This window comes from Balearica regulorum, chromosome 1 (genome assembly GCF_011004875.1).
Source record: "Balearica regulorum gibbericeps isolate bBalReg1 chromosome 1, bBalReg1.pri, whole genome shotgun sequence".
Taxonomy (NCBI): Eukaryota; Metazoa; Chordata; class Aves; order Gruiformes; family Gruidae; genus Balearica; species Balearica regulorum.
The window spans coordinates 88,643,045-88,663,519 of NC_046184.1; the positions used below are offsets into that span (position 1 = coordinate 88,643,045).

The following is a 20,475-nucleotide window of genomic DNA, read 5'->3' on the forward strand; positions in this document are numbered from 1 at the left end:
TTAGCACCAGAAGGTAGCAAATGTCATTTGGTTTCCTTGGCATTTTAGCTCTGCTTTTGTTTGGGTCACAGCCCCGTATTGCTGCCAGTGATGTGCAGAAAATAATGCGGGGACGATAGAAACTTTCAAAAGAGTGAGGTAAACAGTAGATTCCCAGTAATAACAGATTCGAAAAATAGCTTTGGAAAAAATACTAAAGGAGCAACATTTTCTAGCAAGGAACAGCTAATACCCAAGATAATATTAAATTACAGATTTATCACTGGTGTTTAGCTTTGGCACTTGAGGATTCATGTTTCTTCAGTTTATTTTTCCATTTAAAATTGAGACCTATGAATTCTGGATTATATTACGAATATATGAATTCTGAATTACTTCCATGTGAATCTGAGGATCAGTATTTCTACAAATGCTGTGAGTATTGAGGCTTTCTAGAAGGACTAGCTAGGTCTGCTTAGACCTGAGTGGAGTATTACAGGATAGATTGGATGGGATGCAGGTAATGTAGCAACTTCTGTTTGATTCTAGGCTGGAGCTTGTGTTCGTAAGTGCTGAAGGGCAGTCTCAAAATGTGTAGTGATAAGAGGCTTGTAAGCAGGTGAATCTTCTGCATCTTGCTCTCCCAGCAGTAAAGAAACTTAATGTAACTTAATGGAGTGGGGAAAAAATTGTCAAGTAGACTTCTGCTCCCTTTAGGCCCTAAGTTTAAAGCTTGTGTTAAAGAAAAGGAATAGGCTCTCAAAAAAGAGCCCAAATGATTTAAGACTGTGCAAAACCACCTTACAGAACCCATGGCATGATTTGGACTGGTTTCTGTACAGCCCTTGCTATCTGGAGGTCTTATGTAAAAAGCTGTCTATTGTAATTTCTCCTCCAGATGACCTGCTGGAGCTCCACAGGTCATCAGTCTCCTTCTGTGAGGGGACTGTTCACATCCTTTTCACCAGACGTTGCTTCCTCAAGAGATAGTCAGTCACTCCTGTTTCTGAAACAAACAGGACCTGTCTTGTCTCAGCTCAGTCCCACCTTCTGAGGCACTAAATTCTCTTGAAAGGGTGCCAGAAGATTGTCATTTGGCAATGTGTTGCCCTTAATCCTCCCACCTTTGTGGCTGTAAGATGCCTATTTCTCATCCTCATACGCATTGAAGCTACTTTAGATTTGGCGCCTAGAAGACATGACTATTTTTTCCTTGGTTAATGTCTTCAGAAAGAAGGGTTGCATCATTTTCTTGTCCATTTAAATTGCCCAGGAAACCAGCTCCCTTTTGCCTTTCCCTCTGCTTTGAAAGGAGAAGTCACCTCTCCTTGGCCTTGCTCAAGGAGACTGCTGTGAGAGATTGGTCTTGAGTTCCTGGGTCCTTGAGAAAGTGATGCTTGAGTGAGCCAAAGAACTGAATCCCCGAAGCTCTTGGAGCAACTGTGGCAGCTGCTTGCTTGCTTGCTGAACCAGTGCCCAAAGCAGCACCACTGTGATCAGCCTTCTCCTTGAGACTGATTGCAAGTGGGTTTGCAAAGGGAATCCTTCCAGGGCTCAGAAGGAAATAGCGTTACCAGGCCATTGATAAGGAACAGGCTTGGCTGGTTCTTTGCTAGCTCCCAAGCCCATGTCTTTCTCTAGGAAGTAATTCCCTTGCAGCCACTACTTCTAGTTTTGACAGTCTTGCTCTGGAGACTGCCTTGCTGAATATCGCATATCGCTGTGGTTTTGTCTCGGTAGTCAGCAAAGGAGAAAACATAACATGACCTTTGGCTGTAAGGGCATGCGTTTCACCCGAGGTTGCCATTACGGGGGGAAACCTGAGGAGCTGAGCCTGCATGCGGGGCTCTTTGTGGATGATGAGCTAACTCTGTTTGTTCCACCTCCCCTCCAGAACTGTCAAGTAACCCATCTCTGGCTTCGATCCTCATCCCTGCTCATGCCCGGAACCAAGCAGCTGCTTCAACCCCTACAAACGCTACAGCTGCCTCAGGTGAGAACATGCAACTGCCTGCCTCTCTCCCTACCCTCGCTCCCCCTGCCCAGACACCTGCCCTCTGCTGAGGCCCATGAGCTGCCTCGGCCCTTGGGGTGAATGGGGAGGAAGGGGTCATTCTAGCATCACCTGATGATGCTTGGTAGGTGGTCATTTGGGTCCTAGCTGTGGTCACCAACCCCAATCCTAACCCAGGGCACTTAAACTCTGTGTTCGACTGTTTAGTTTGGTCATTCTCGCTCAGACTTCCACTATTAAACAATAATTCTCTCACCTGTTTTTTAGCAATCCTTGTGGATTGGTTTGCACCTAATTTCTGAGCTCTCAGCCAGTCTGAAGTTAATACTGACCTGGAGCATGAGTTTGTGATGCCTAGAAGAGAAGAAACAGCTAGCTCAGTACACGTGGCCTGCGTGGATGGAGAGGATATTTTCCCCAAAAGCATTAGTACTCGAAAGTCTAGTTAGGGAGTTCAGTCAGCATGCTCACTGCCTCATCTAAGTAGTTGCAGTTGCTTCTTACCAAGTTTGCTTGTGTCATCTTTGAGCACCTGGGAGATGCTTTTGGGTTTTGGCCAGCACTATATGAATTTGGTTTTTGCCTCTATCTCTCTCTCAGATTTCTGTCAGAAACCTTTTAAAAGCTCAGTTGGCCTGTAGCCACTCCGTATTGTATTCTGTTTCCAGTGAAAGCTTAAAAGCTGGGTAGTATCAGTTGGGAGACTCCCAAAGAAAATCCCAGGTGCTGCAGGATATGGCAGAGGTGATTTATTATATGGCACACTTCCTCTGAGTCAGCCCTGAGTCAGCACACCAGCCGGCTGTCTTGGGGCTTGGGCAACCAAAGGCAGTCTGCAAAATGGGTGTGCTTCCATATGCATCCTGTGTACATCAGTCCCATTTGACAAGGGCTGTGACTCCCTTTTGAGGTTCAGGGCATTTACTCAATGTAAGATTAGCTGATAAGGAGAAGCCCTAATTAAAAAGGTATTCTTGAAATGTGCAGGACAGTGTTTGCAGGTTAACGTGCCACACAGTTACCTGCGCTGATGGTGATCACTGATGCGCTTGGTCCAGCCAGTGCTGTATGGAAAGCATTTTCATACTCCAGGACAGGCAGATGCACCTGGGTTTGAAAGATGGGGCTTCTCTCTGAAAATGTAGTAGCAGTAGGTGAAAAATAACAGTCTGTACAATTTATGTGGTCTGAATTTAGGAGAAAGCAAAATTGCTATTCTCAAATATAGTATGTTTATTTCATACACTTGGCAGTATTTTGCAAATAGTCATGTTCACTGTTTCCCTTTTATGTGCATCTGTTGCTCAACAACGAGTGAGAGAAGAAAGCAGATAAAGTAGTAAAAGTGATTGAAAAAATGACAAAATACAAACATGGCAAATTATTTTAAGCCCTGCTGAAAAATACTGTTTCCCTTAATGTCCCTTTCATGCCTTTTAAGGAGTTCTCTCTGCCAAGATACAAGTCTTGACGAATTAATGGGGTTAAGAAATTTTTCACCCAGCACTTTTCAAGAGTTCATGTGGGGAGAAGTGGCATTAGGCTGAGTCATAAATGTGAAGTATACTAAAAGAGAAGAAGGAACCCCCCACCCCCCCCCCAAAAAAAAAGAAAAACAACCTACCTAAACCAGCCCCACCTTATTGCTGTCAACATTTTTAACTGTCTCTTTGCAAGCACTGCACTGAGTTGGGATAGGACCTCTTACTCATGGTTCAAAAACCAACAAAAAAAAAAATCCTTGCAGCTTGGAAAGAAATTGTGAAATTAAGTTCAGTATTGGGTAACAATCAGCTTTGGGTTTCTGTGGTGCAGCTGGTTGGTAGTTTCTTACTCACATGTGGTTCTCGCTGCAGGCAGTGGGAATTTCATCAGAGCTTTGATTTTTAGGATTAGGTCCTGTATGAGGTTATGTTAATCTGTTGTGCTTTGCATGCTGATGCTACGCTTAGCAAGAGATTTTTGTAGAAGGGGTCCCTTCTTTCCCTATACCCCCTGCACATCCCAGAGCAGTAAGTTTTTTACTAACTGCTAAAGCAGCATGGGAGCAACTCGCCCACATAACCCAGGGCATCCCAATAGGCAGGAGGCTTTTCTGCAAAATGTCTGCTCATGTGAGTAAGCAGTACAAGTTCAGAAACTACTTTTTTGAGTGGTGATGATGCTACAAAATGTAGCTCTCAAGACAATTCAAAGGGCAAAGCAAATTATATGTAACTGTAGTCTACATTATTGGTGTGCAACTCTTGTCTCCCTTTGGCAAGCAGAACTGATACTGAGGTTCAAGTGTCCACTGCTATGTCCAGCATAGCTGCGTACCCTCTAAGCTTGAGGGATAGGTGCACATACTTGGAAATGCAGTGTACTAGTTCATCACTGCAGACAATCCAGCTGAGCTGTTACTACCTGCTTGCAGACAGTTCTCCATTTTCACAGCTGTCATGTTGGTATGCAGCCATGTCGAAATTTCAGCTTTTTGGTAAGGTGTAAAGCTCAGCTTTATATCATGCAGTTTCTTTGTATACAAAGCAGGGTCATAATTAAAAAAAACAACTAGAAAAACGAGATCTATTTGTCTGACGTCTAGCAAAGTAGCGTTTGCCAGGAGACTTAGCAGTGGTGTGCTGTTAAGAGATGGAAAGATTGGCTTTTCAACATACCTTGTTAACAGTGCAGGCTTAATCAAGGCAGCAATACTAGCCCTTGTGCTAACCAACATGAAACATATCTGCATTTTAAAAAAGTTCTCCAAGACAAGTAATTTTTGTTAACCAATAGATGCACAGTGGTGATCTTAACAGCCCAGTTCAACAGTAGTCCTGGGATCGTTATGTTAAATGCAAGAGAATTATCGTGTTATTTTTTGAGTGTTAAAAAATGTATTTGTTGTAAATTTCCTGTTCTCTTGAGGTGTAAAGCTGGGCTTGCTGTACTAATGGAACCTGGCTTTGCACTGGGAGTATGAAGCCTTGCTGCACTGGCGTTAGTAAACTAACCTAAATATTTGAGAAATTCTCTGTGAGATTAGTGGCATGTCTAAAGCAAAGTGGAGGAAAAGGAGGATGGGAGTTACTGGCCCCTGCTTGAAATGGTGCACTAGCTTTCTGTGGGTTATGCTGGCCACTGATTAAAAATGCCAGTGCAGTTGTATTCACGTGGATACTGTTTGATCTAGCGAGGAGGAGGATGGTTTCATATCTGTGCAGCCACAGCGTGCAAGATGGGAGCATGCACACCAGTGCATATCTGCTTGTGTGACTATGTGTTTTTCTTCCTGGATCAGCCAGCAGCAGTAGTTACCTCGCTGGTAGTCAGCGTTAAGATGGGAAGAGCGTAATTGCCATCTGCAGGGGAGTTGTGCCAGCAGGGATGCTGGGGTCATCGTCTTAGGCATCCCGCTGTGTTGATCCTGTGTAATCCCAAATGCCATGGCGTGCCTGAACTTTCAGCAACAAAACAGATTAGGGCTGGTGTTACCTGCCAATGCGTGGCAGTTGAAAAAGACCATAGTGCTCCATAAAATAAGATTCAATGCATTTACGCTATAGCCGTGGAAGGAATTTTGGAAAACTTTAATTCCTTAATCAGGAGAAAGAGAGGCAAGCGATTTGCTCAGGCTTCTGCAAAGCTCAGCACAGGGATTGAGTCCATGACAGTTAGAGGAGTAAAACTTGCATGTTTCAGGCTCGTCAGTTTTGCTCTGAGCCCTGGATTTCTAAGTCTGTAGGCACTATATGAAAACCAGGCTTTTTTCCTCCTTCCACTTGTCTCCTCAGCTGTCCTGTGAGGACTCCCAGGCTGGCGGTAGGTTTTTTTCCTGTATCTTTGCAGATGAGCAGCATTATGAATCCAACCAGCTAATGCTGTCATTAGTGCTAATGGGCTTTCTCAGACTGAGTTGGCATCTCTGTCTTTCTCTGAACTATAGCCCCATCCTTCCTTTTCGGGAGGTTTGTAAGGAGTGTCGTGTACCCTCCAAGAAAGCTGAGGCATTCTTCAGAGGGAAACTGGAGGAGGTGCTCTACATTGGTGAGAGATAACTTTTGCCCTCTGTTTGGAAGAACTTTTGGAACTGGCTAACACTTAAGCCCTGATGTGGTTTCTTTGCCCACACAGGCAGAGATGTCAGGTGGATAGGTTAGGGCAAAGAGGCTGTCCTGACCTCAACCCGCAGTCTGCTGTGCAGTCGTGTGTTCCGTACCAGAAAGCTGCGTGTCGGCCCCTGGCTTCACTCCCCAGCAGGGCTTCCACGGTGGCACAGGCAGCTGTTTTGCAAAGCACATGTTTTAGTAGCATTGCTGAAGGCTTAGATTTTCTTCTTTTATGCCCAAATACTGATTTGTTGTGGTGAGGAGGAGTAAGTGAATGTCCATGGACCCTCATACTCCAGTTGTGCTTTTTCTGGCGCTTCAGCAAATTGATGCTGGAACAAGCCCCTCTTTGTTCCTCAAATGTCCCGTCAATACGGAGTCAAAGATCAAGCTGGAATGTCAAAACGCTGCATTTTCTTGCAGGTTTGGAGCCAGTACAGCCTGGAGCAGGCTTTGCACTCTGCCCCAGCCTGGGTGGACTTCTATATATTGTTGTGAAAAGCCCCACGTAAATGATCTTGGGCTGCATCACCTGATTTATTTCCTGTTTAACATGAGGCATATATATTTCTCGGGAACTCCCCCATTAGAGTGATGATAGTAAAGGAGCATATGTTACATATGTTACATGAAGTAGCTCCATCCCCTCCTCTTTTTTCTGTATCTCTGCTCAGTAGCAATGTAATGATAATGATTTCAGCCTCTGCTGTCTTCAGGAATAGGAGATCAAAAGGCACGTTTCATTTCAGCAAGTGAAACACAAGCACTTTTTGTACAGATACAGAGAAATCCTCTGCCAACAGTACAGACTCCAGCTGGACTACTTGCATCAGGCTCGGCAGATGTTGCATTAACTGGAGTTTATCCATACCTGAAAATTAATCTAGAACAGGCACAGTGAGAGTTTAAAGTCTGGAAACTATTAGCTGTGTCTGGCTGGGTCACTTTTGATTTCCATGGTCATTGGTGTGCATGCATGTGGGATTTGGGAATTGCTCCTTCAGGGTCATTCTCCACGTAGGAGGGAGCCTCACGTGCAAGGCTAGGTTTCCAAATAGCGTTGGCACTGTTGTCATGCTACCTTGGTGCTTTAACTGCATGAGCTTTTTTTTTTTATCATGGTGGGTCATTCTTTTGGGAGGAAGGAGTTGCAATTGATTTGGAGTGGGGGGAAAGGGAATGGGAAACTCGCAGAGCAGTCATTTGGCACCCTCTGCCTGCAGGATTTCCCTTTCTTCCCACATGCTCCTCACAGCATTTCCTTTCCAAATAGGTGTCCTCTCTCATCCCACTTGTCCCTTGTATTCCTGGGTGCTGTTGTGTTTGATTTCCCTTTTTTTGTTGCCGTTGGCTGTGTATGTTACTTAATTTGTCGCTCAACCCGTGCTGCCCATCTCTAGACTCTCATTCATTTCACTGCCTTTGCTTGTGGCTCGTGGTCAGGTCAATGTGGCGGGAGAGGAGAGGGGGTTTCATTTACAGGTGACTGTAGGGCATTGCCCGGCTGCGTTGCCTCACGAGCTCTTCTGTGCCAGAGAAGTATTACTGCACCCCCGCCACCCACCAGTTGTATTTTGTCATGTCTATTATTTATGCTAGTCATACTGTCCTTCAGTCTGAGGTCAGTAATTCTACTCTTTCTTTCTATGAGCTTTTTTCCCTGTGTCTTTTTGAATGCACTGTTTGCCCAGTCTGCCCTCTTCTGTACTGAGATAAGTTGTCAGGTTTTTTTTCCTGTTGCAGTATTGATAGCTTTGCAGTTAACCTCACTTAAATTAAGTGGGAGAAATGCATGATGGTCTCTTGTAGAAAACCTCACTTAATATCTTTTTCCTATCCCATATTTATTGTGTTGAGTATTTTATGTTTTTAACTGTTCATCCACTTACCTTATTGTGACTGTGCTAATTAGATGCTCTGTGGCATACTTCTAGATGAAGTTGGTGCATTTTTTTCCCTACCAACTCTTCTAAGAACAATTTTTTCAGAGAAAATACCTGATGTATGTGGCGTATGAAAACACAGTTACAGCGAATTTCCTTTCTATGTTTATTTGCAACCTTTGTGTTTTCTTGGAATGCGCTTTGACACGTGCCCATGATACCATGAGCTGTCTCTCTGTGGAGCACTGTCCCTCCCAGAGAAGAGGAGGTGTTGAAGACCATTTACTGCAGAGACTCGATCCTCTAACGATGTCATATGCTTGCATATACCTCATGACTGGCTTCAGGCCTTGATGTTAATCTTCAGAGGGTGGCAGATCCGACTTTGGTTGAGCAACGCAGAATAAAGCAGTAGACTTGAAAGACGTTTTCTGAGGCAACGAGTGCATGAATTACACATTAACACACAAGCTGTTTCTGCCAGGGGAAACAGGCTCCTTGCGTTTGTTGTCTGCGCTCATTCACACAATTAACAGACGCCTTTGTTACAAGAAAACCAAACATTATGAAACTTCAGCACCAACGTGAAACCCTGTAGTCGCCACGGATACTTGATGTGTTAGCTTTGGCGATGCTAGCGTGCCTTGTCTTGCAATTAGAGTTACTGGAATGTAACATGGGCGACTTACCACTGCGGCGACAATGTTACATCCTGCAAAATCTGCTAGAGCCCCGCTGGGTGTTCGCATGCTGGCCTGCAACCCTCAGCCCTTGGGGTTGCCTTTGTCCTGCTTAAAGACCATCTTCCCACCCTTTCCCCAGAACCAACCGTTCCATCTGCACCTCCTGAAGTCAGGAGAGCATCCTAACCAAACAGCACCTTGGTGGGAGTCGTGGGTTCCCCGTGCGGAGGATGTCGTAGCTATTGTTCCGAATCTGTCTGTATTTTGGAGGTAATACTGGTTGTTTTTTCTGTCTTCCCTTCCTCTCACCTGTTGTTTGCAGATGTTAACGCAGGAGAACGAGTTCAGACCAATAGTGTAGCTACAGCATCAGCCTCCAACTCCACCTGAACCGGTACCAAGCAGCCAGCTGCACAGGAAAAATCACCAGTAATTTGAGTCTTGCTCAGCAACACTGGTCACATTTGGAAAGAAAATTAAAAAGAGGAAAAAAAAAAAAAAAAAACAACAAACCAACCAACCTGTTCATTTTAGTGTTCAATTTTTTATTATTATTATTGTTGTTCTTATTTAACCTTGTAAAATATCTATAAATACAAACCAGTTTCATTGTATTCTAACTCTGCAGGGTGTCCGGGGCAGGGGACTAGGTGGGGGGGAGGAGGGAAAGCGGAGCAATACAACACACCAATGTCTCTCCCCTCGACAATCTCTTCATGTTGGAAGTTTGCTGTTGTGTACTTCAGAACCAGGACTCTTGCCTCATGCCCCCTCCAACAAGAGAAAGAAGGAAAAACAAAACAAAAAAACCCAAACCTCATTCTCTGCTGAAGTGTTTTTTTTTTAACCTCTTTTTTTTATTTTCTTTTTAAGTGAAGTTTTGGACTTTGATGTAGTGCACAGCTTGAATTTGGTCGGGAGCTTAGCAGGGGTCATTCAACAGAGCTCAGCGTTTCTTATCAGTGAATCCATATCCCAGGTTGTCTGAAGAGGTGCCCCAGCTTGGTATGGGGAGCAGGCAACGTGGTAGGAAAATAGGTTGCCATGGGGTGGGGGGGAGGGTTTGCCATGTGTCTAAAGCTTGAACCGCTAGTGGAAGCCCTTAATTTTAAAAATCAGTGCTAGCGAGGAAGAAACCTGCAGCTTCACTATGGGAAAAGTCTTACCCAAGCGGGTTATATATAATATAATACACACACATGCACGAACACAAGCGGTTAGCTTGACTGAAGCAGCTCCTTTGCCCAGCCAGAGCTTCTGCATCCCCCTCCATGCTGGTCAGCTCCCATCTTCAGCAGAGAAGAGCAGACGAACAAAATCCTCAGAGGGGGTGGGGGCCCAACCTGGGATGGTAAGAGACTTTTTAGAAAGTGGCCACTGTGAAAGCTTACTGTTTTTTGGTTGTCTTTTTTTTTTCTCTCCCCACCCCCCAGGCTCTCAATTTGAACAGGCTTCCCTTTCCCAAGGTGCGTACAGGAAAAGGACACCAGGGTTTATAATGTGAACTGTAACAGTCTACTGGTTTATTTTGTAATATTTTTTTTAACTGCAGTTTTAACTTGCAGGATGCCACATTCTCCGATACTTCTGATTTTAAATTCACAGCTAGAATCTGTATTTAATTTCATCTTTTTTAACTTCTTGCTTTTTTTGATCTCTATTTATTGATGCGTGTTGCCACGTCGCCATTATGTTTTTACATTGGTAGAATATTAATAAAATACACATCCAAGTGCTCTCGACAGTAATTTGTACCTGCTGACTTGTAGGAAAGCTGGCTATATATGAGTGTGTGTGTATATATATTATATAAATATATACATGTATACATAGATACAATACTGCTTTTTTTTTTTATTTTGTCTACAATCTTGAAACAGTCTGACTGAAGCGTGAGGTGAATGCTTGTCCTAGTCCATCTTGTTCAGGGTCCGGGTTTCCTCCCTGCGATGACGCGTGGTGTGAGCATCCACGTCTATCTTCCTGAAGTCAAAGCAATATTCCTCGGGAAAGGGTCAGGTGAGCGGCCGGACGCAGCCGCGGCGTAAAACGAGACTTTCGGAGAACCTGATCTTGTCGTAGGCTTGCAGCTGGTGTCCGCTCCGGCCTTATCCTCCTTCAGAGAAACTGTAGTCGCCTTTGGTGCTTATCGAGCTGTCGTTCGACCTGTGGATTTCTAAGGCAAGCGGTTGCTTTTCGGGAATTGCGCGGACCTTCGCGCGGCCGGCAGTAGCGGCTTCGGCAAGCTCGGCCGCCACGGGGGCGGCAGGGGTTTTGCTCGTGAGTTCAGTGCATTTCTCCTTGTACCTTCTATCCTGTTGGCGTGGGATTTTTTTTTTTGGAAACTGTCTCTTAGCAGCCCTGGAACCGATAAAAGCCCTGCTCTCTCCTTCCTGTGACACGCAGGGGATTTCAGGGAGGCAGGAGCTGTTTCAAGAGGTCAGTGACCACCTACCATGAAACCGATAACGCCTCCATGTTATACCCCTCGGCAATTTGCTGTCGGGCACACAGAGAGATAGGAAAAAAAAAGATTTTAAAGCTTTTAGCTGTTGTTAAATTCTGTCTGGCTGCAGAGGAAAGCACACCTACATTTAGAAACAGGTGGCTTTCCAGATCCTTACATGCAACCTAATAGAAAGGGCTGAAGAGCGTCGTAACGCGAGAGCTCAGCTAGTCAGTGTCCCGAAAGGTAAGTGAAGGGGCTCGGTTGACCCCGTGATCCAAACGGATGCAGGAGAATCAAAAAGTAGGACAGTGGCAGGGTATGGATCCGCCGTATAGGCGAGACTGCTGAAGCATTGGCCACGGACGCTGTTATTTGGAGGCAGTAAATTACTGAGTCTTTAAAAAAAAAAACAAAAAGTAATAATGAAGAAAAATTGCTGCTTGTGCCAGGAAATGTGGCTTTTCTTCTTTTTCATTCTGTCTTTTCATTTAAGACTGGCAGAGGGGAGTTAAGAGCTTTTCCCTCTGGTTTTGTGACTGTGCTGGCGTCTGTGTGTGTGTCTTGTGTGTGTGTGTGTGTTAGGCTGGGGGAGGGTCGGGGGCGCCTCTCTGGTTTTAGTTTGTTTTTTTTTTTCTTTTTTCTTTTCTTTCCAAGGATCATGGCAGGATCACACACTCTTTTATACAAGTTAGATCCAGGTCTTTGAATAACCTTTTTTGTAAATAAGAATTAAAAAACAACAAAAAAAAAAAACCCCAACAACAACAAAAAACAAAGCTCCTCACCAAATTCAAGCTTGTACATTATTATTTTTGGTTGTTTTTGAATTTTGAGTTTTATTGTTTTGTATGTAAATATGTGGACCCAGGAACTGTTATTAATGAGCAAAAAGTTACCGTTCAGGGCAGTGATTCTGTTTAATAATCAGACAAAATGTAGACGAGCTTTTTAAAGCCATATAGTTTTAACTCTGTACAGTAGGTACCGGCCTGTATTATTGTAACAATAACTAGCGATGTATAGTGTATCTATATAGTTTGGAGTGCCTTCGCTTCCATGATTTTTTGAATTTTATTTCCCCCCCTTTTTTTTCCCCTCCCCTCCTTTATTAACGTCTCCCACCCCAAACCCGCATCTTTGCTCCCCCCTACCCCCGCTTTCTAACTCTTTGAGTGCTGTAAGGTTTCGGTAATACCCTGATCAGTAGCGGAGCAAAAGGAAACCGTCTCCACCGTCATTCATTTCATCGGAGCTGTGGCTTTGTTCTGGATGTCTCCAAGTTGCCCACCCTGCCCTCTCCTCCTCCCGCTAGCAGCGACCGGTTTCGTTCGGACACTTGCCCTAGCAGCTCATTTAGACTTTGCTCGTCTCTTTTTTTCTTTTTCTTTTTTTTTTTTTCTCCCCCCACCTCGCCCCGTGCCCCTCAGTCCCGTGCCCAGAAATCGTCTGGGCGGCAGCGGCTTCCAGGAGGCTCGGCTCTCCCACCCTCCCTGCGGCTGTGCCGGGGGCAGCGGCCGGGCTCGGCGGGCGGAAAGGACCCCCGGGGAGGGAAACCCCCCGTGCCTCGCAGGGACGCTGTGCTCCGAGCCGTCGGCCACAGCGGGTGCATTGCCCTAGGAGACTGCGGTGGGTTTTCCTGCCAACGGGGACTTTCTGCTCCCTTTTCTTTTCCTGTTTTTCCCCCACGCCCCTCCCCAAAGTCACTTTTGGTTTTGGTTTTGGTTTTTTTTTTTGAGATAAGTTTAACATGACTCTTGATTTCTTGTGCCCAGCACGAAGGCCTTGTTTCTAAAACTAGTTCGCTTGTGTTTTACTACCTTGTTAGTATTCCACATAAGATTGTCTTGAATGGGAAAACACTTAACTCTTTACCAAACCAAAGGTTGCTGTTTTATTTCGAAGCATCTCGTGTTCATTCCAGTGAAGCAGAGGCTGCACTTTCTTTCTGGTGACACGAAGGTCAGTGATGCCAAGCTGTTGGCGACAGTCTGCTCAGAGCTGTCCCTCTCTTCTTTTACTCTCTTCCGGGCTTGTTTTTTAACCCAGTCTGGTCTTGATCTGTCCTTGACGTCAGCCCTGTCGTGGCGTGGGTCTCTGAGCCGGACTCGATTGCGGTCTGTCTCCCCCGATGGACACCCGATCAAGATGCTGGTGTTCTTTAATGTTAAACTTACCTACCTTGCTAGGGAAAAAAAAATTAAATAAAATTACCTGCAAAAGAAAATTGGCTGGTAGAAGATCCCCAAACGCTTTGTCCCCTTATTTCGAAGCCAAGCTTTACCTAAAATAACGGCAGGTGCCTGCGACTTGAAACTTAAATTTCCCCCCCTGGTTTTCAGTACTTGGAAAAGCAGAAGTCAAGCAGCCTGTCAGACTCGTACTCCTGTACTAGGAACCCCCCGCCACCACGGAGAAAAAGGAAAAGCCGATGAGGAAAAGCACAGTAGGGTATTCGGTCCGGGCTCTGCCTTTGGGAGACTGCCAGCGGGTACCCCTGGGGCGGCAGCTGATTTCCACGGGGCTCTCAGCCGGTTCTGGTCGTAGTTGGCTTCGTTTTGCAACACTGCAATAACGGCAAAACGACAGGAAAGGAAAACAGTACCTAAGGGGTTAGCTCGAGAAAAGTAGCTTCCTTGTGTTGGTCTTTCTCAGTTTATTTTTAATATATATATATAAAATATATTTATATATATATAATTTGCTTGCCTGTAAAATTTGCGTTCATTAATGTGTTGCTGATGGATCACTTGGGCCTGTACACACCAATTAGCGTGACCACTTCCATCTTAAAAAACAGAAATCTAAAAAATATATATATATATTAAGGACTGTGGGTTGTATACAAACTATTGCATACACTTGTGCAAATCTGTCTTGATTTAAAGGAAAAGCAAAACCTGTATAACATTATTACTACTTGAATGCCTCTGTGACTGATTTTTTTTTTTTTTTCATTTTAAATATAAACTTTTTTTGTGGAAAGTATGCTTAATGTTTTATTATTTCCCCCGCCCCATTCCCCTTGTAAATACGTTTTGTTCTGTGTGACTCGGTTCGGAAATAGTTAACTGGTACTGTAATTTGCATTAAATAAAAAGTAGGTTAGCCTGGAAATGAAATTTAAAAAATACCAAGTGTGTGGTCTTTATTTCAAAATCTTGCCCCTTTCTTTCCTCCTCCTCCTCCCCCTTCTCCACCCTTTGCCCTCACACCTCTTTCCACTCTGCAAGAATAGGTGGACGTGAATCTTTGTAATAATAATGAAAAGAAAAAAGACAAGAAATAAGCATGTTTTCTTAAATGAGCTGTGTTATTCCATGCTATTTTTCAAGAGATGCCAGCTTGTCTCTGATACCATTTGATTTGATGGAGAGAGGAACCCTGGGACATAAATATTTCAAATTAAAACCAACCGATCTTCCTTTACCGTCCGCCTATAGATACAAACTTAAGAACCTGTGTAAACTGCTGGCTTTGAATCCTGCACTCATGGTTGTTTGGGTTTGTTCTTTTTTTTTTTAATCATTTGATCCCATTAGTAATGTTATTTGGTGGTGATCTGTAAAGTTTGTCGAGACCACGTCCAGTGGACCGTTCCTCCAGCAAATCAGCACGTAGCTATCTCTGAGTTGGGTTTCCGGTACTGGATAATGTATGTATTAAACATGACATGTCTATTAGCGCAAAAGAAAAAAGAAAAAAAAAAATAAAATCCTTTTTTGGGCTGGCTGACCTGGCCGAATCCATTCTGTCGCTATCCTAAAGGCTAGATGCGAGGTCATGTGACTGCTGCTTCAATAAAAACAAATTTATATTGCAAACAGGCTTCCTCTTGGTTTGTTCGTGTGCCGTGAGCCACCGTCCTCCGCATGAAACCTCCTCTGCTGGGCTGGAGCTGCTCCAGGAGAGGTGGGAGCAGGGTGGGAAGGGGCGTCCCGGCCGTGCCCAGGACCAGGGAGCGCTGCTGGGGCACGGCGACAGCCGCCTGGAGACAGCTGCTTGGGGAGGGACCGTGCGTTAGTAGAAAGGCCGCCGGTGCCCGAATTCAGCCGGGACTGGAGAAGAAGAGGCCGCTGGTACCGAACGGGTCGACGCGTTAAAGGACTGAGTGGGTGAAGCCTGGCACTTCCCCTGGAGGGAGGCATCCCCTGCTCCCTGGACTGGGCAGCCAGCAGCGACAGGGCGCTTGATGCCCTTGATGGGCCCACACTGTAAGTGTTGCATTAGGCTCCTTCTGACACCCCACACCCCCCGCTGGCTGCTCTGCACTGGCTCCCCTGGAATAAGCCATGTTGGGGCTGTCCTCGCCTTTCCTGGGCGCTGAATCTGCGCCCCTCAAAGCAGGTGGTGCCACCTCACCCCTGCTTACTGATAAGGACATGGGTCTTGTTTTGTTCAGCCTTCTGCTCTGGAAGGCTCTGGGATACCGGGGCATCACCAGCGATGCAGGTGACCAGCTGCTGTCCTTTCACTTACGTCAGTCCCACAACGTTACCGGGGTTTGGGCTGCATCTAACTTGTGTGCTGAGCCCCTGGCTGCTCTGCTCAACCAGTCCAGCCCCCGGCATTAAGGGTGGACAGTTACAGCTGCAAAGTCATCGCTGCTGAACTACAGCACCTCCCTAGGTGAGTTTATTGATTTTAAAGTTTGCCACCGATGGGGAATTCATCACAATCCTCAGTAATTTGGGGTGGTGGTTCATTATCCTTGGGCACTTTTCTAGATGCACGTGCACTGGGGCCTGCTGTCTCTTCCGAACTTCCCTCGCCGCGAATGCGAGCTGCGGGCTCTGTTTCTGCGCTGTCTTTGCAGAGGAACACTCTGCTCTGGTCTCAGGTTTCTCTTTGAACATCAGAGCCCCTTGACTGGCACCCAGTCACCTCGTGACTTCTTGCTAAGCTGACTGGAAGGGCATCTTCAGCTCCTTCACATCTTTCTAATCTTTCCAATTCTTTCTGCCACAATTGTTTTTAACACCCTTCTTAAGCAGTGGGTACCAAAACCAGCCAGAGGTTTCCTACAGCCGTCTCCCCATTGTCAAGTAACGGCACTAGAGAGCATCTTACGTCTGGTGTCTCCCAGTCTCCTTAGCAGAGGACTGTATTCGCCCTTCTGAGCGGAGGCTGCAGTTGTCTAATTTACCCGTTGCTCCCTCCCATTGCAAACCCTGCAGGCGTTATCAAATGGGACTTTCACAGTTTCATCCCAATTACCGTTTAAAAAAAAATAACGAAACACCTTAGCATCAAGAGCCAGTCCCTGCATCAACCTCCCAGGGAACGGCCGTTCTGTCACCATTCCCCATGTGAAAATACCTTTCAAGACCTGTCCATAAACCAGGTTCAAATCCACTTAGTTGTTGGTCACGCCTTTTAATGATTTAAAATGCTAATCCAAACGCAAAGCGGTACCAAGCTGAGTGTGGTACGAAAGTCTGCTCCAGACAACATGCTTTGTCTTTACCAAACTTCCAGCTGTCTGGCTTGGAATTAAAAGTCCCCATCAAGGCTACTGGCACCGTTTGTTATCTGGAAGGTGGCAGCTTTTGGGTTGCTGGTGGTAAGGTCCAAGTGGCTTTCTCTTTCTGCGGGAGAAGAACAAGACCCACAAAGGAGAAGGGCAGCAAGCCGCAAAAAGTGGAGGGGAGAGTGGGAGCGCCGTGTTTTGTGCCTGAAGTGCCAAGTCCAGTTGCTTGGAGACGGCGAGCCCAGCAGATGGTGCACAAACTCATTAGCCAGGCTTGGACCTCGCTTCCCCCCTCGGCTCCAGGAAGGGCTTGGCTGGGTCGTTGTCCTGTCTTCCCTCGCTAGCCTTAGGGGGTGGTGGCGTTCATGGCAAGGGCAAGGCTGCTCCATCTTTGCTGACTTTGCTAAACCGGTCACGTCCAAAGGCTGCAGGGTCAGACCCGACCTGCTGCCGAAGCCGAGCTCTGGTGAGAAAGGAAGGCGTGTAGGTAGCAACACCGCACAAGGCACGGCGGGAAACCCAGGCTCACGTCTTGGTGTGAATGTCACGCAAGGGCTGAGGCTTTACAGCAGAGACCGGCCACCCCCAAACAAACTCCTGCTGCTGCTCATCACAGAGACAGTGCAGGTGACACTGGTCAGGGCTACAAGGGAGAGTTGGACTTTCACAGCAAACACCTGCCTTGGGTCGATGCAGGAATGCAGTCCTGGATCTTGTTGCGCAGCCAGCTAACTCCCGATGTCCTGGCACACGTTTTCTTCTTGGTGTATCCCACTGCCCCCTGAGAGGCTGCATGCAGCCGGGTTGGTCTCCCACGGGTCAGTGGAGTTCAAGCATTCTCCTTCAGGGATTCCCTGTTCTCAGCATCCACCTATCTCTGCTCACACGAGGCTGGGTCCTCCAGGACAAGGTAAGTGGAGAACAACTAACCTCTTCCCTTGTGGAAGCTTGCGAGTGGCTGCAGCAGAGCTGTTGTGCGTGGGGTCTGTTAGCCGCAGCAGGGCAGCCTGCAGAGCCTCCTTGCCTGCTGCAGAGTGAGAGGACGAAACCTCGTCCCCCAGCAGAGCTGCCTGGCTGAGCACAGCCCCTTCCCAGCAGAGGAGCCAGGGGCCCTGCATATGGTAGGGGGGTCTGGGGTCTGGGTGTGTAATGGATTGCTAAATAGAGAAATGGGGGTGAGTTTGGGTGGGGTTTGGTTGTTTTTTAAGCAAAGCTTTTAAAAAATGGTGGAATCTAGGAGTTAGAACAGGACTGTTCATCTTAGCTTGCTGTTTGAATGCCCTGTGCTTTACACCACCTCCATGTAGTGAGCATCTGTGGGGCCAGACGCGTGCGGCCACATGGCAGGTCTTGTCAGTGGGAGCCCGGGGCTGCAGGGAGCAAGGTAGGGTCAGGCATGCGGTAGGAATGGCGCATGAGGTGGAGAGGAAGCAAGAGCCATTTATCCTCCCATCACCAGCCCGGCCCCGTGTTGCTGCGGTGTGAGGGCAGGCGTGTCCTCCTCTTTCCTTCTGCAGCTCATTCCTCTAACCAAACACTTTGCCAGGCAAGAGTGCTCAGGAGGCGGATGGTGACTTTCTGGCAAAACCTGGTTTGTTTAAAGGCATTTTTGCTCAAGGAGATAATTCACGTTGTTTGAGATGCTGTTGTTGTTAGCAGTCTCGGGAAATGAAGGGGGCTCCCCAGCTAGGGAGTCTTTGGACCATGTCAGTTACACCTCATTCCTCTTTCAAGATTTTTGTTTGATGGCACCAGGCCTAGGAATGGGTTGGTCAATGGAAGCTGGTTCTGCTGGAGACAACAAGTTTGGGGCCTGCATGGCAATGAAAAATGGTTTGCATATGGCTGGAGGCAGAACAATGACATGGGCAGGTGGAGAAAGGCTTCAATAATAGGTAAGGAACCAACATGGTGTTTACAAGAGGGTTTAAAGGGAAGGGCTGCCTACTACTGGCTCAATAATAAATAAAAGCGAGATTCATTCTTAGGATCAATCCTGCAGCAACTTAATGAGAGGAGTGAATGCAGCTTTTCAGCCGCCATAACGCTGGTGGGAGCTGCTGCTTTCCAATGCTAGTGATGTAAAATGGTGAGCAAGAAGATGCTGGCCAAGAGGGGTATTTAGGAGAGCAGAAGGTTGAGTGCTGTCTCAGTTCAGGGTCTACATAAGAGCACTGGTTAAATATTTCAGGCTTCTTGCTGCATCTGTATTCAGAGCACTGGTGTTGTTCATGCTCGGTGCTGACGTTGTCACCAAGAGCAACAGCATCAGGTCCTTGCTGCGCAGCTGCAATTAGCTCACTGCGATTTGCATTGCAGGTAGCACTGCGTGCTTCCAGCCACTACCCTGAGGAAGAGGATGAACATCCCCGTGCCCATCACTGACTGAGGAGCTCCAGGACGGGCAAGGAGTGCAGGTTGCTGCGAAAGCTCCCTGTTGGGGGAACTAGATGTGATAAATCTCAGGTGGGCCGGGCTGTGCAACAGGTCCAACCAGCCGTGGACTAGCGGCCAGCCATGATGGTGAGTGTTTGCAGGGGCAGTCACAGCTCTCAGGTCTGTTGGGGATGGTGCGCTGAGCCAGGTTGGCCGGGGAGGGCTCTGGCCCGAGTAACAAAGGCATACAGGTGACCACCCCAGGAAAGAAGTGGGAACGGGACATCCCTTCTGAGTGCTACGTGAAGAACTGGGCATTGGCACGTGGGAACAGGCCAAGAGAAGCGGCCGGGACTGCAGCCACAGGAGGTGGAGGAAGAGGTGCGTGGGGTTGACGCAGCGTGTGGGAGAAAAGGAAGAACAAGAGGGAACGATACGATCAGAGCGGAGAGCCAGAGCTGCCCCTCCTCCCCAGGTCCCAGCGTGCATCCTTCCCATCGGCCTGCTGGGATTTTCTCTCTTGTGCAAACAGTGTCTGCTGAGATGCCTTCCTGCCAGTTCTGCCCCCGGCAGTGGCTGTGAGGAGAGGTGGGGGCCCAGGCAAATTGAATTTACTCGTCTAGGCGTACACGTTAACATCTCGGGGAGTTAGCAGTTTTGGCAGACGTTCAAAACAAGTCCTGCCTCTCCGGTGGGGTGGAGGGCACGGGTATTAAACAACAGCTCCTCTTCCAAGCCCAGGCCCGACTCCGGATGCCGAGCAGATACTGACTCACCGGTCAGAAAAGCGCAGGAAGAGCTGCGCGAAGAGGCTTTTGGTTGGAGCAGGGAGACAGGCCTGGGAGGAGGCGAGGTTAGTATCAGCGCAATTAGACCTTGTTAAAAGCCGCTGGCATGTGAGGACCATACCTGTAGGGCTATCCCCACCAGAGTTGCTGAACTGAGCGCAACGAAGCAGCAGGCAGATCTCTGCGTTTGTGAGACCAGGAACAGAGAAAACGGCAGCGCTCAGAAAGTGGCAGGAACTCTTTTAACAGCGTTACAGCCAGGCCGACAGCAGCAGCTTTTGTGACTGTCACGTTGCTTTTAAGGGAGGCGGGAGAGATGGGAGAGCAAGGGTTTGTTGTGGTTTTATGCTGACAGAAACATAGATATAAGAAGCATCCGATGAAAAAGGTGTGTTGGCTTCCAGTTGTCCTACCAAAAGTCCTTTTTGTTGGTCTGAACTGCAGTTATTGCAATAGGATTTCCTCCTTGCTCACTGCAAGAGCCATACAGGCAGGGAAGACCTGTGCAATTTGCATTCATTCATTTACTGCAAAGAGACCGATTTTTCCACCATTCTCAAAGTGCAGTGACCCCAGAGGCTTGTTTGGTTCAGCCCATCTCCTGCACCTGCCAGGATGCAGAAGCCCGCCGAGCGGCTCGGCCAGGCTCCCTCCCAGCAGGCAGCTGCTGAAAGAAAAGCGGGACGAGCAGCATTTCCCCAGTGTTTCCACTGTATTGGTGCAGCCCTGGAGGCATCTGCTGTGT

At 47.1% G+C, this 20,475-nt stretch overlaps 2 protein-coding genes across 4 annotated transcripts in view; one reads left to right on the forward strand and one right to left on the reverse strand.

The window, feature by feature from the left end:
* GSK3B (glycogen synthase kinase 3 beta) overlaps positions 1-10,394 on the forward strand; it is a 153,778-nt gene extending 143,384 nt beyond the window's left edge. For both annotated transcript variants that reach the window (XM_075765029.1, XM_075765038.1), the window contains 2 exons: positions 1,874-1,972; positions 8,973-10,394. In XM_075765029.1, the coding sequence (XP_075621144.1) occupies positions 1,874-1,972; positions 8,973-9,040 (167 nt within the window). In that variant the 3' untranslated portion in view covers positions 9,041-10,394. The remainder of the gene's footprint in view (positions 1-1,873; positions 1,973-8,972) is intronic.
* CFAP91 (cilia and flagella associated protein 91) overlaps positions 9,988-20,475 on the reverse strand; it is a 51,879-nt gene continuing 41,391 nt past the window's right edge. For both annotated transcript variants that reach the window (XR_012837513.1, XM_075765015.1), the window contains one exon: positions 9,988-13,662. The gene's annotated coding sequence lies outside the window, so the exon portion shown is untranslated. The remainder of the gene's footprint in view (positions 13,663-20,475) is intronic.